General features: G+C 41.2%; 1 protein-coding gene across 1 annotated transcript; it reads left to right on the top strand.

The window, feature by feature from the left end:
- The first annotated feature begins 2,835 nt into the window (after positions 1 to 2,835).
- On the top strand, positions 2,836 to 11,998 carry LOC119339664. Its single transcript, XM_037611633.1, has 4 exons — positions 2,836 to 3,192; positions 3,396 to 3,698; positions 3,893 to 3,933; positions 11,582 to 11,998. Exons 1-4 carry the CDS (start codon positions 2,836 to 2,838, stop codon positions 11,715 to 11,717), a joined length of 837 nt encoding a protein of 278 aa, XP_037467530.1. The 3' UTR covers positions 11,718 to 11,998.
- The last annotated feature ends 4,431 nt before the right edge of the window (positions 11,999 to 16,429 follow it).

Genomic DNA, 16,429 nt, shown 5'->3' on the forward strand with positions numbered 1-16,429 from the left:
ATGAAAAAAAAATTGGATGTGTGAAACTACATATTGGAAGGCTCAAAACTATATATTTCAAGTCTCAAACTAAGAAGGAAAAACAGTGAATTTTAAGTCTCAAACTACATATTTTTAAAAATGTCATTATTTTCATTTAAAATAATATAAATTTAATAAAAGTAACTATAATATACTATTAAAAATATCACCACAGAAAAAACTAAAAATAAAAAAAATTGAAGTGTGAAACTACATATTTGAAGGCTCAAAACTATATATTTCAAGTAGTAACTAAAAAGGAAAAAAGTAAATTTAAAATCTTAAGTACATATTTTAAAAATGTCATTAATTCTATTTAAAATAATTGGAAATTAATAAAAATAAACTATAATATACTATAAAAAAGAATATACCAAAAAAATAGTAATGTAAGAATGTTGGCATTGACAAAATAACAATACCGGCGTCAGTTATAACAGCACGTCACAACTAAATATAATAGTGTTGGCCTTCCATGCTATTCCACGACAGCAAGATATTATGCCTGGTACAAATTGCTGATCTCATATATTTCTCACACTGCCTTGTTTTCGAACGCCACCACTATGCCCCTACTAATATCGTACCAAATCAGCCAACGCCGTCACTATTTGAAAAAAAATAGTGGTGGCGTTGGTTGTAAATGGAGCGCCACCAACGAAAGTTGTGGCTCGCCCTTTTTCCACTTGTGAAGATTGAGGGAGGTTGTTAGATAATGTTTATACGTAGCTTTCGTGTAGACACTTTATAATGAGATAGCCACACCCATATTGGGTGTCGTGCAGTTTCCCACAAACATAACATTTTACAATCCTGAGAGGCCATCCAAGGGAGTCCGTTGTAGGCTGATGCCGTTTTTACCCTCTCTAATTAAACCTAAAGTGGCGAAGTTACTAGCATGTCGCCATGTCCTTGCACTAGAGAAGGAAGTTGGGGTCTAGACGATCGTCTTGGAGATGGACTGAAAGATGGTTGTGAGCAAGCTCAACTCTGAAGGGCCCGGCGGTTGAAGATGTGAAGGGCATGCTAGCTCCAAACTTTTATTGAGTCCAAGATCACTTGGGTTCATGGAGTGATGAATTGTAGTGCCTACGTCTTAACTAATGAACATTGTCGGAATGAGTTGTGAAAAACGTCGCTTAGTGTGCCTCCGAATTGTACTAGCGCCATTTGAACTCTGGCATTGCCGAGAACTCCGAATACAATGGCAACCATTCTATCTTTTGCCTTATCAATAATTCGAGTATAAAAAATTCAGTTTAAATTAAAAGCAAGGTGATTACCAAAATACTTACTTTATTCCTTACATCTATCTTTTGGCTATAATAAGATGATATACTTTTCGTCAAAAAGTTGCTAGTATTACTTTTAATTGACTAGGGAACTAAATCATGACTACGAGTACCTCTGTCCTGATTTATTAGGGCTCCCTGTAGTTTGGGTCAAACTTTGACATTTGATTTAACTATTAAAAGAATAAGTTATATAGTCTAAGAATAGTATCACTGAAATCCTCTTTCAAATATGAATCCAACAATATATGTTTTGTGACATACAACTTATAATTTGTTTGTCAAATGTATGGTCAAAGTTGGACACAAAATATGAAAGGGACCAATAAACCCGGACGGATGTAGTAGTAGTAGTAGTAGTAGTAGTAGTAGTAGTAGTAGTACTCCCTGCGAAACAAATAAATGCACTACCAAATACTCCCTCCGTCACGAAATACTTGTCGGAGAAATGGATATATCTAGATGTATTTTAGTTCTAGATACATCCATTTTTATGCATTTCTACGACAAGTATTTCCGGACGAAGGGAATAGTAAGTGTATATTTGTTTCTAAATATGAAAATATTACTATTAAATACTAATATACCAAACATATAAGAATATTAAATACTAGTATACCAAAGATATACCTAAATATAAGAATATTTAATTGTAGTATACCGAAGATATTCTACAGTTAAATTCTATTAACTCTGTTCCAAAATATAAGAATATTACTATAAAATACTATTAGCTGTTTTCAAATAATTATTAATAGAGATAATATTCTTTAGTAGTGATATATTTTTATTCCTCATTAAATATAAGAATATTACTAGTATTAAATACTAGAATCCCAAAGATATATCTAATAGTAAACCAAAGATATACAACAATTAAATAATATTACCTCTGTTCCAAAATATAAGAATGTTACTACTACCTCCGTCTGGAAATAGTTGTCATCAGAATGAATAAAGGAGGCTGTATCTAGATGTATTTTAGTTCTAGATACATCCCTTTCTATTTGTTTTGATCACAAGTATTTTCGGATGGAGGGAGTATTAAATACTGTCACAGCTATTCTTATATTTAGTAACAGAGATAATAGTATTTAATAGTAGTATATCATTGTTCCTAAATACTCCCTCCGTCCCAAAATTCTTGTCTTATATTTGTCTAGATACGGATGTATCTAACACTAAAATGTAACTAGATACATCCGTATTTAGACAAATCAAAGACAAGAATTTTGGGACGGTGAGAGTATAAGAATATTACTATTAAACACTAGTATACAAATATATATTTAATACTATACCAAAATATAAGAATATTTAATAGAAATATACCAAAGATATGCTATTATTAATTGCTGGTATTAAATAAATAAATCTGTAGATTAACACGCGGTCCCCACCTTGGCCCGTGCCTTCCGTTTCAGTTCATAAAGGGCAACACATGCTTCTCCTCCTCGCTCACATTTTTCTCATCCCGCTCTCCTCAACCAACTTCGCGCGTCTGCTCGACCAATCCACCGCGATGTCTAGCTCCGACGTCAGTGCCATACACGCAGCCAACCACGAGGAGCACAGCCTGGCGGCCCCCGCCCCGCCCCCTGCGGTCGCGGTCGCCCAGGGGAAAGGGAAGATGCTTGCGCAACAGGCGCCTGCGCCGGTGGTTCACAAGCGCAAGCCCAGGAGACCCCAGGAGAAAAGCCCGCCCCCAGCGGCCACCAGAGAGGAGCTGGAATCCAGGGAGTCCCGGGAAGGACCCTTGAAGGTGCTTGCGCTCCCCGCGCCAGGGGCCCCGCGTGCTTATGCTGTCTCAGACGACAAGATGGTGAGTGGCGCTCGCGCCCCCACACGGCGTGCAAGCGCGGTATCCGACGACAAGATGGTGAGTCGCGCTCGCTCCTCCCCCCTCTGCTACTAGTGATTTGAAGTTAACCGGTGCCTAATGAGCTGGAGTTATTGACAATCTTTAATCTAGTCATGTGAATTAGTGCTAGTGCTTAATGAACTACCTGATGTGTATGTGCAAGAATTACGTGCTGGGTATATGTCCTTGGACTTTCTAATCGATGCGATCTCATCTGGCAGATGGACAGGAACAAGATAGCGCCGGTGGTTCACAGGCGCAAGCCCGGGAGACCCCAGGAGAAAAGCCCGCCCCCAGCGGCCACCAGAGAGGAGCTGAAATCCCGAGAGGCCCGGGAAGGCCCCTTGAAGGTGCTTGCGCTCCTGGCGCCAGGGGCCCCGCGTACTCACGCTGTCTCCGGCGACAAGATGATGAGACGCGCTCGCGCCCCCACCCGGCATGCAAACACTGTCTCCGACGACAATATGGTGAGCCGCGCTCGCGCCCCCACCGTGCATGCAAACCGTGTCTCCGATGACAAGATGGTGAGCCGCACTCGCTTCCCCCTCTCCTACTAGTGATTTGAAGTTAACCGGTGCCTAATGATTTGAAGTTACTGACAATATTTAATCTAGTCATGTGAATTGTATTGTAGCTTACTGAATTACCTGATGTGTATGTGCATGAACTACGTGGTGTGTATATATCCTTGGATTTTCTAATTGCTGTGGTCTGGCAGATGGACAAGACGAGGGAGCATCGCGTCGTCAAGTGCGGTTGGTAAGTATACTTTATGCTGCTTTTTTTGTCAACATCGTCTCCATGCAGGCTACACTGGCAAACAACCTGCTTAACTCTTGTGCATGCTGGTTTTTCGTCATCACTAGTATACTGGTATTGGACTGAAGCTTGTTAGCTCTGTCCATGCTGGGTCTTTTTGTCATCATTAGTATTGTTATATATTAGCTGAAGCTGCACATGTTTTCTTTCCATCGACGTTGGTGCGGGCGGTGCTACGCGTCAGTCGGCCGAGGGATGGACGCCTTACTCACCTGATTTTAATCAAGTCCCACCTAGGTGTAGTTTGTTTTGTCACTAGCTGTGTATACATAGGCGAGCTCCAGCACTGTGTTGCAGCGTGGAAAACATATGAACTGTAAATAAGAAACATGCAATGGCTAGAAACATCTCCACATATTTTTCGGCACGTTTTAGGTGTCAACGAAATTAGTCGGCTCGCCAGCCGTCGAATTGACACATGGAGCATTGGATCACACTACACGGCAGCAGAGAGAATGGAAACCGTGTTCCTCCATAGCCTTCACAATACATGTGTATCCACCACCCCTCCCACATCGTCGCAACAAACAATTACATCGTCCCCTTGCAACACCTGGCTTTGGTACCCTAGAGATCCCTGATGTCGCTTGGATATCCTGCAAGTATTATTACAGTGCGCCAACGAGGCGTCGTCCTTGCAACATTGTCTTACAGACAATGTAGTTGATGCCACCACCACCATCACCCATTTACAGATGGGCCGTGGCATGTGGCACTGTTTGTGGGATAAAACACACCCCGCGAGAATACGCGGTTGCACCACTGCGATCTATGCAACTTAGGAATTGTTGTGACTGCCCCTGTAAAACTAGCGATGATACGACCATTGCCCTGCAACATCGGCCATAGTTGTAGCACATATGAGAAGACGGATGCCGCACCTAACAACACAATATGTGTTTTTTGCACCATAAGAAAGCACTGCCTTGCAACATCGGCTATCAGGGTGCTGCACCGACAAACACACTCACGACCTTGAGACGTCGTATGCCTTGGCCAATGTAGCATAGTGCTCCTCTTTCAGCATATAGCGATGGCTTGTAGCATTGATGGTCGGAGAGTCGCAGCATCATTGAGTGGCAGTGCTAGCCCAACTCATTGTCATAGAGAAGGGGAAATAAAGGATGATCTAGAAATAGGTAAAGGAAGGCGTATCACGGGGGTATTTTGCTTTTTTCTATTCACTTCCGTGGGGTTCTAAATTGAAAACATGAACACAAATGAAATCGTATTGAAATTACATAAAAAAAGAAAAGGGAGGAGTAGCTCTTGGTTTAAAGAAAAGGGAGGAGATGGATCGAATTCTGTCTTTATATGTGGTGGAAATAAAGCGAATAGATATGGTGAAGAGAGAGGAAGACTAACAAGGGGCATCTGGCGCTAGAGCGAGCTGACTGATTTCCCCCTGAAACCAGCCTGTTGAATATAATTCAATTTTCTTTTGTGAGACCTCATAAAAATGTCGCAACATGCGAGCATGTCTATACAAAAAATTGTAGATATACAACACATACTCATTAGCTGCAACAAATCAGTGAAAAAACACAATGTATATAGGTCTGAACCGATGGATCATCAGCATGCATCTGCCAGCTCTTCCTAGGTTACGCCCAACCGTGAGTCGTTCAATTGGGTCACACATCACTACCCAATCAACCACCAACTTAGTTGTTCCTCTCGTCTCCTCTACCCAACCTTCGCAACATACACCCATGTTTCTCAGCAATAGACCAACATGGAGGCGACAATGGTGGCCATGATAGGCTAGTGAAAAGCACACTGGTAATCAACCTTACAACACTAAACAGAACATTGCAACATGAGGTAACCCCAACTTTGTAGCACTAGTGCACCATTTTCAACCACCTTGTAGCAATGAAAAGTTCACTGACCAATAGCATTGCTGCACCAAGTTACCGGCTTCCAGCACTGAACACCCGGGCTTGCAGCACCGCGATGATCGATGGTCGGCCTTTCAACAATATTAGTTAACATTGCACACCTCGTCTCCATTTTTATGTACATACACATGAGTGAGCTTGGAACATCAGTAACGTATCAACATTATCAAACATGAAGACGATAAATTTGTTTCTCCAAGCCATAATTTTTTAGCTCTGCGACAACAGCTTATAGTTGCAAAAGAGCTGACAATGATGGTTTAGAATGTATATGATCAAAATAGATTAAATGGAGGGGAGGGTGGACTACCTATGTTGAATCAGACTAGCCGCAAGGTCACAAGTGCTTGTCTAAATAGCCAAAAAGACAAAAGGAGGCCTCCTGGATTCTCCATCCTGAAGCTAAGCATAACTCCAACTCTAGACACGCTAGGGGGCTACTAAAGGTGCAATACGCTAGGGGTGTCTTATGGGTGGGAAGCCTGGTAGCAGGCCTGCCTTAGGGCCCTAGAGGCCAAGTGGAGGATCGGTGCAGTAGGGCAGCTCAGGATCCCAGATAAGGACTGTGAGAGCATCTTGGCAGGCAAGCTAAGATGGCAGTGGTATGAGATCTGATGGATTCCTTGTAAACCTAACCCTTGCCACCTATATAAGGAGGGGCTCGGGTTGTCATTCACATATACTCTCATAGACTATACTCTCTGTAGCATTATACTTCATCTCCACTCTAAACCCCTCGCACAAGGTGCTCCACCATGGATAAAAATCAGATACAGGATGTTGGGCATTACCTCTCACCGAGGGCCCGAACCTAGGTAAAATCCTTTGTGTGAACTCCCTTGTCGTGGATCCCTACAAGTTCACCACCCTACTATGGGTACTCACGGTTTTACATACTTTCACATAGTTAAGTTCTGACACATTTTCTCTGGGGAGTTGAAGCAACTCATGGTGTAAGTAGGTGTTGCTTGAAGCACTGATTCTACTAGCACCTCCTTTCCCGCCTTCGAGATACCTTGTCCTTCCTATCCAACCACTTTGACATTTGAGCTTTCTTTAAGATGTTTAAAATTTACTTCCTTTGACCTACCCACCACGGTTGGGAGCCCCAAATAATGCTCGCTCAATGCCTTAGGATCTGTGCAAATATATTTACAACAACTTAGTCCTCCTATTTGCCTCACTTCCCAAAGAATGTTGAGGCTTTTTGAAAATTTTCCATTTGTCCCAAGGCCCACTCGTAGTCAAAGAGGATATATTTAAGGTTACAAAGTTGCCATTTGACGGTTGAAGAAATACTATACTATCATCTGCAGAAATAAGATGGGCTACATGGGGGTTAGTCCTCCCAAAAGATATACCATTGATCTCTTTATCTTTGAGCGCTCATGAGAAAGGCCAAAAAACTCACAACATAGAAAGTAAAAAAAATAGGAAGACCATGGGTCTCCTTGCCAGAGCCCTCTTCATAGTATAAAAAATACATAACACACTCCTTTCAATTTGATAGAAAACCTGGCCGGGGTACCACACATCATAATCATCAAGATCAACCTATCTGAGAAACCAAGTGCCCTCATCATCAGATCGAGGAAAATCCAAACCACCCTCTTATAGGCCTTCATCACGTATAGTTTAATTGCGAACATTGGATTTTTTCTATTTCTTGAATGAACATACTTTGCTCCCGCGTGATCATTATGGATAGGAAAACCTTCAATCTCTTTGCTAGGCCTTTGAAGCAATCTGATTGAGCGTGTTCATAAGTTGATTGATCCCATTTGAGGAAGTATCTCCATTTAGGTAATTTTGGGGATTAGGACTAGAACCATATCACTAAAGTTTGGTGAAATAACTCCATTAAAAGAATCATCTATTACTATGCGTAGATCATTTTTTAGAAATAACTAGTGAAATTGGTAAACATAAGTGAGAGGTTGTCTAGCCCCTGCGCTCCAGTCAAATTTAGAATAGTGCATTCTCAATTTCTTCATCCATCACGTCCGTGTTCACCCTCTCCTCCATATCACTAGTCACACAGGGTCGGATGTGAGCTAAGATGTTGTCAGCATCAGCAGATGCTTCTGAAGAAAACAACTAAGCATAGGAATCGGCCGAAATCTTCTCCATCTCATTGTCAATAGTACAACTCGTGCCATCCGCCCTCATGTTTTGATCTCTTCCTTGAGAAATTCCAGTCGGGAACATTGCATACACATTATCTGTTCCTGTGCACGAACCACATGAAGCTACGCTTCAATCTCGCTAGTCTTCAACGAGGATGTCTGGATCCCAATGATCTACCCTTTCCATCGAAGCTGGACCTTGTGCCTAGTAATCTCACAACATACAAGACAAAATACAGAGCCACTTCAATATTTCATATCATTGGTGACATTGTTACGCTTCCTGTAGAGCTCACTCTGGCCGGAATTGTTATCACCTGCACACTATCATGCCTCCATGGGCATCCACCTCTCCTCAAACGTTAATGCCCTCTTCTTACTTTTGGTAATGACTAGGTTTTCTAGCGCTCTATTAACGAGCAAACCATGGTCTGGTCCTCCATGACCACATGTTCAATGGGTGTATCCTACAATGAATGCACGAATTCATCATTGCATGTACCCCTGTCCACATGTACATAAAGGATCTCCTCCTGCTCCCTCTTATTGTCCCAAGTGTACAGGTTGCTACTAAAACAAAGTTTTGAAACGCTATTATGGGCTACACTCTCCCTATTGCGCTCCATTTGTGTGAAACTCCTTGAGTAATCTCCTAGTTGTTGTGATTAAAAGAATTCTTTGTTGAGGTAAATGGACGGACATGCAACGCTACATGACCCCTGCGCCCCCATAGACGCCCTTGCTTGACCTAGTGCTCCCAAAACTAAAGTTCCTGCTTTCTTTCACCGGCCTCTACTATGTTTTTGTCTGTGAGGAGCCATGTCCAAGTTATGCCCTCAACCATTCACCCAACTGGGGTGAGGAATCATTTTGTGGTTCAAATCATCCGTCAACATGTGCTAGTCTATCGTAGTCAATCCAAAAGAGAGGTATCTTCTCAAATTGAAAATCAAACAAGGTCCCCTCATCTTTTGCTGAAGAGTGGAGAAAGAAGCCTCAGACTAGTGAAAGAAATATGAAAATTCTAGCTCTAAATCTGAGATGGTTCCCCCATAAATCCATCCTTCTTAACATCACTCTTTACCACGCCACCAAGACAATTCCCAAGAGCATTCCCAAAAGTATATGATCATTTATATAGGGGAGGATCTATAATTATCACCCATGGCTCCGTCATACAAAACATTATCTTCGATGACCTAGTTTCTTTTTATCATAATCCTTCAAAACTATCACATTAAAACCAAATTGTCACATTCAATTATATAGAGCGTGCTTCTAGACTCCTTTGTTATGGAATCTAAAGAAGAAGATATTATTTCTAATGTGACTTATTTGGGCTTCCTAGTAGAGTGCCATGTATGTTGCATAGCCCTAGCAAACACGTTGATGTTGATTTGCGGGAGTGAGCATGCCTTTCCAACCACTGACCACCGAGTAGGCCTCGGTCGGTCTGGAATCCTGATCCTCAAACATGAGATCTATTAGTTCCTTTTGTTGTCAAGTTCAGGGCTCCTTGTTAATTTGGTTGAGAGATTAGCTGCCTCCCTTGAAGCATTTCCATCTGTCAGGGACTTTGAATGTTCTCATCTTAAGGATCCTTGGTTGCCCTGTTCACTTGAGCTGTCGATTTACGCCACGCCTTCTCTCCCATCGTCGCGCAAAGGAGTGGAAGCACCAAGACCAATCAATGTAGGAGTTTACAGTGTCATCACCTCATAGATGAATAAAAACCTAACCCTAGCACTACTTGTCGGTCACCTATAACCGTCCTTAGCATTTCTTTTCATGCTGGGCCCGCCACTAGGTATTTATATGTGTGCTTCCATTGGTACTTTTTTGCGTTGGAGCCTTTCTGCTACATTTGCCTTTCTACAAAGGCGGTCTTATCCAAATCATATAGTCTCCTCTATCTATAGGAAGCGAGGACATTAGCTCTTCTTGTTTTCAAGGCAAATACACTTGCTAGTGTTCAAGCGACATCGAAAGAAATCTTGTCACATGTGAAGACGACGCTAAGAGTGTGACACATATAGGTGCCAACTTGAAGAATAATGCAAATTTCAGTAAATATGAATAGCTCTAGGGGGAACCAGCGCACATAGGAATCAGCCGCCATAAATGGATCATTTCCAAAGAAACAAAGTCACAAAGAGAGAGATAAGACATTAGCTTATTTATGGGGAACACATATATTTAAATCTTGCCTTGTTCTCAGATTATTAACAAGAAATAATTTTTACTAATATATTATGTGTAAATCTTGATAGATATGGAATGTATTTTGGTCAGTATGTTTTAAGGAATCATATTAGTTTTTGGTATGTTGAAATTAGAAGAAGTTCATGTGCCTTCAAGGCATGTCAAGGTGTGTTGTTCCACCTCAAAATTGGTACATACAAAATGGTTATTCTCCCTACATATAGCCCCAATTCTCATGCTCTCTCTCTCAATCTCTCTCTCTCTACATTTTATATTCCAGACTACTCCATAAATCCTAACTGGTGAAGGTCCAGAAACACCCAGCAGTGATGGGTTCAACTACCATTAGTAGTCTATACTTAGTGGAGGAGAAACAAGCCACTTACAGGCATGAGCCCGCCAATGGTGAATAAATCAGAAAAGAAAATTAGGCCATGGCCAGTCCAAATCCGGCACCTGCCAACAATGTGTAGTCTCCACTACTCGAACCTACTTTTCCTCAGTGTGTTACATCATGTGATGTTTGGAGAATCCATAGAGTTGGGGATCCGAATATAGAAAACAACAATGGGGAGTGGCTTCAAGAATAGGAGCCAAGACGCCGGACGGTCAAGGCCTTCAAGAATAGGTTGCAAAGGAAGTTGGACCATTGTGTTTCTTCTCTCGGACAAACTCAATGATTTCATGCAGTTGGCACCCATGCCACATTCCACGGAGATAACAGCATTGAGGAGGGGGAGGGGCAACGCAAGGTTTCTTCCTCATAGGAATTACTTTCGAGGAAGTGGGGGACGGTATGGCATGATGAGCAGTTAACAAGGGAAGTTTGCAAGACTGTGGAGGACAAATCATAAAGACAAGTGTGCTAGTAGCTACATAAGGGATGAATGATAGCAGGAAGGAATAATGAGCTTACTGGGTGAGGCTACTATTTTTTAAGTTGCGACCTACTGATCATAACAACAATTGATCGTAATAACGTTCCATTGACGATATAGGGTATTGATTTAGTAACTGTCAGGATGTGACTAGGGCTTGTAAGTGGTGGGTTGTATGTTACTCACAAGTAGCATGTTTAGCCTCAATATTGTCCTCTGTCACTCGTAACAACGTACCATTGACGGACCACATATTGGGCCCGTCACTACTACCTTTTTCCAACAAAAATAGAATTTTAGTTATAGTAAGATTCACAACAATCCCGTCGGCCATTAGTGCTAAGTAGCACTACTGACCGGTTTTTTGACCCACCACTTTTGATCGATAACTAGGCGAGAACTCTAGTGTGGTGCACATTTGTTTTGTTCAGAATTTTTAGTGTTTTTATGTGCACAAAGACATATCTTTCAACCCTAACAGGTTCTCTTTAGGTGGGGTCGAGAGTGAAGGACTGGGGAGCTTGGAAGCAGGGGAAATGGCACCTCGAGGGGTTCAGGTCTCCATGATCAATAACCACAATTTTGATCTGAATGACCTGCCAACTGAGCATGAGTAGCTCAAGAAGGAGTAGTCACCTGTGGAGAAAGAGTAGCCGCCTATGGCACAACATGAGCTTTAATATTCACAATGGTTGGAGGCTACTCAAATCCCGCTTGTGTGAGCAAAAATAACTCTTGGCCCAAAGTGTAGCCCTGTCAGAAATTATCGAAACAATATCCTTATCCCAAGGACGATTGTAAAGCTTATGTGGAATTTTTGAATTTCTCGCTTCCTATTTTTTGTTGATTGACTAATGCTATTGCTAAACTTGAGGGAAGTACTAGGTATACTGCTTCATGATCAACGTGTCAACTGGAAATGGCTTTTCTATTCATTTCCCGTGATGGTTTTGATATGTGGATTGTTTGAACAAGCAGTTGTTCATTCGGTAAAGCTTTGTGAAACATCAACGTTGGAGCTAGGTCTCTGGTCATGTGAAATGACAGTAGGTCAAGAAGTGTGTTGGATCATGAGATAACATATTTTCTAAGTTGTTAATCATGTGTGTTAACACCATGGGTAGTATGAGAGAAGGTCAACATGCATGTTTGGGTCTGAAATGACCTCATGACCAAAAAAGGGAGAGAAACATGGCTAATAGGAATACGAACGATATGGAAGTTACTTGTTGCATGGATGTTAACTGTGGTTATGAAGCCACACAACATGTCAGAGGACCCGCATCCTTACATATCATGGTTGACTTCACATGCCAACTAGATTTCGTCTAAATTATTGTATATGTATGTATGTTATATCTTGACATCTTACCAAACAAAAAACACCAAAAATACACTATTTACTTCTCTTTGATGCATATTCTAGTTGGAGGGTAATCATAACCTTATGTGGATATTTGTCCATAATAGAATATATAATTGTCTAGTGAGGCAAGGTGTAAATGGAGAGGACAATAGTCGAACATGAAAACATCCAACATTGTGTTATAGTTGCATCAAGTTGTCTAGTGAGTCAATATGGAAATGGAGGAGGCTCGTAGGGCAACACGAGAACACCCAACATGTTGCTCTACTTACTTCCTATTGGTACGAAGAGACCGAGACTAGTGAAAGGTTAATCATAACACATGGACAAGATATCTCATACAATATGGAAATGGAGTGAGTCTGGTATGAAAATGCTAACAAAGTATGAGTGTGCATAGCATGCCATCCCCTCCCTTTCTTGTTCGAGTTTCCTTCACCAACCCCATAGTACCCTGATCAACACTATTATTTGGATATGCTTCTCATCTGAGAAAGAATAGTTATTGAGAGACATCTATATCATTGTCTAGATAGAATTGTTCAAGGGGCAATAATGGAGGTGTCTTATCTATTATAGCCACATTCCGAAGAAGAATAAAAAAAGTAGACACAACCTAATAACTTATTGAGATTTGAATTGAGGATTCCACATACATCAACTATCCTACATGTGAATCAAATCCACATCCTACATGGGCATTGGGCTTTAGTTGGACTACCACTTTATGGACAAGCCATGTGCTCCATGTAGTCTATGTTGCAAAGGCGGAAGGACAAGGAGCAAATAGTTTTTGATGGCTGGACATTGAAGTTATTTGTCAAGAAATTTATTTCCTGACATGGTTTGTTTATTTCATTGTTTAGTATTTGATATCGGTTCAATGCTCTAGTATGTAATCTTCTTCTCACATTTTGGGTCTAGCTCTTGGTGTTCATGAGTTCATTGCTTATGTTAACTATTATTGTTGTGCCCACTTGTTCAACAAGAGACTATAAAGTTAACTAAGATACTCCCGGATTTATATTAATATAGTTGGCACTGAGGTAATCATCAACCTTGAATATTACTCATATTTGTCAAATAGGAGATCAAGCTGGATCTGTCTGGCGCATCATCTATGGTCGCATATGGTGTATTGTATATTCTAAACCCAATGAGTATTGCAGAATGACATGTGCCTGCGGGGAGGAATGAGTCACTCTTTTGTGCCAAGGGGTGATGCCATGCCTCATAATTGACAATAAAAAATTAACCACCTACATAAAAAGTCTAACCCAAGATAGGGAATATGCGCCATTGCAATTTTACCGCACAAAGTCATCGGTATTTTGCAATTGAATGTTCTCCATGTTGTGGCTGAGAACACAAAACACAAAACACCCCACAAAACACTATTCACTTCTCTTTGATGCATATTCTAGTGGAAGGGTAGTCATAACCATATGGGAATATTTTACCACAATAGAATCTATAATGGTCTAGTGAGGCAAGGTGTAAATGGAGAGGATAATAGGCGAACATGGAAACAACCAACATTGTGTTGTACTTTCATCTAGTTGTATAGTGTGATAATATGGAAACGGAGGAGGCTCATAGGGCAACACGAGAACGCCCAACATGTTGCTCTACTTACTTCCTATTGTTACCAAGGGAGTGAGACTCGAGCATGGTTAATTATAACACATGGACAAGATCTCTCTTACTAGTTGATAATAGAATGAATCTTGTATGATAATGCTAACAAAGTATGAGTGCGCATAACATGCCATCTCCTCCCTTTCTTGTTGTATTTTCCTTCACCAACCCCCATAGTACCCTGATCAACACTATTAATTCGATATGCTTCACATCTGAGTTAGAATTGTGATTGGGAATAGTTGTATCATTATCTAAGTAGACTTATTTAAGGGGAAATAATGGACATGTCTTATCTATTATAGCCACATTCCAGATAGGAATAAAAAAAGTAGACATAACAAGATAATTTGTTGAGATTTGAATCAAAAATTCAACATACATCAACTATGCTACATGTAAATCAAATCCTTATCCTACATCGGCATTCGGCTTTAGTTGGACTACCACTTTATGAACAAGCCGTGTGGTCCATGTGGTCTACGTCACAAAGGCCAGAGGACAAGGAGAAAATAGTTGTCGATGATTGGTCATTGAAGTTATTTGTCAAGAATTTTTTTCCCCAACATGGTTCATTTAGTTCATTATTTAGTATTTGATATCGGTTCTATGCTCTAAGGTGTAACCTTCTTCTCACGATTTGGGTCTAGCTGTCAGTGGTCATGAGTTCATTACTTATGTTAACTACTATTGTTGTGTCCACTTGTTCGCCAAGAGACTATAAAGTTAACTTATATCCTCCCGTATTTATATTAATATAGTTGGTGGTTAGGTAATCCTTGACCTTGAATATTACTCACATTTGTCAAATAGGAGGCCAAGCTGGAACTCTCTAGTGCATCATCTATGGTCACATATGGTGTATTGCCTATTCTAAACCCAATGAGTATTACATTATGTCATGTGCCTGTGAGGAGGAAGGAGTTACTCTTTTATGTCAAGGGGAGACGACATGCCTAATAATTGTCAATGAAAAATTAATAGTCTACATCAAAAGTCTAACCCAAGAAAGTGAATACGTGCCATTGTAATTTTACAACACTAAGGGCCTGTTCTGATCTTGTCCCGCTCCTCGCTTCACAAATTCCTGGAGCAGATACGAGCCAAACAAAATAGCAGCGAGAAGCTAGCTCTAGGAAGCTAGGATCGACCAAGGTGCAAAATCATGAAGCAGACTCGGCCCAGCTCCACCGATCCAGAAATTTGAAGTTGGCCGATATTACAAGTGAACTGCCACAGCCAAGTCATACGAGCCGAACCGGTACGCTCGATCTGTTTGATTGCTCCTCGTTCCCTCGCTCGTGCTCCCTCACTGCTCCTCTACAAGGCCGATTTGGGTTGCCTCTAGTCAGCCCAACTAGCTCGAACAGGCCACAACCCTTCTAGCTAGCCTGCAGTGCCGCGAGAGCTGCAAACCGAGCGAAACAGATTTTTCATCGCTGCTTGGAGTGAGAAGCTACTCCGAAAAGTTGAATTTCTGAAGTTTTGGGAAGCTAGAGGAGATCGGAACAGGTCCTAAGTCATCGATATTTCATAATTGAATGTTCTCCATGTCATGACTTTTGATGGTGTAAACCCAAATAATCGCCATTGTGAAATTAAATTCCTCCCGTGAGTCGAAGCCACATCCATAAAGATGTGCCACTAAAATCCACCTCATGGCTATCTTTGAGTCCTTAATATAATCAAGTGTGCCCAATATGGTGACTTAATATGTACTTATTGACCCTACGAAGCTAATCGCCTCCATCAAGACCCCCTCTTGGTTCTCCTATAACTAGATTCCCCGAAACCACAAGAATCCTTAGAATGGGATTACAACTTAGCACCTTTCATTTTCACATAGTAAGAAGAGTTGCTCCTTGGATAGCACGGTACGATCAAAGGTGTAACCTGTGTTTCGGAGGGAGTTATTGTCTCGAAACTTTGTTCTCAACTATTCCGATTCCAGCAAACAGAGGCCATTGGGTCAAAGTTGTAGCGCAAGCCCTGTAGTTTTCAAGTGGGGTGAGATAACTTTAGCTAGGAACCTATTTTCATTCTGACCAGCTCCCTGAAAACAATGTTTGACTTCGTGTGTAGTCGGTGTAGATGTGTCATTGCAATTCCACCACTAGGATATCACCAAGTCCTATGTATTACATGACTACATATGCCACCATATGGTGACTTGATAAATTAAATGGATTTCACCAAGCTTTCATGTTACAATTATAGTGAAGATAGTGACTCACATGTCAGCCTCCCTGACGGGAAGCAAAATCACTCGAACTTTGGCAACCTAATTTTTGGTGGATTCAAGCAAACATGTTGGATTTGTATTTT

The sequence above is a fragment of the Triticum dicoccoides genome, chromosome 7B, assembly GCF_002162155.2.
Source record: "Triticum dicoccoides isolate Atlit2015 ecotype Zavitan chromosome 7B, WEW_v2.0, whole genome shotgun sequence".
NCBI classification, from domain to species: domain Eukaryota; kingdom Viridiplantae; phylum Streptophyta; class Magnoliopsida; order Poales; family Poaceae; genus Triticum; species Triticum dicoccoides.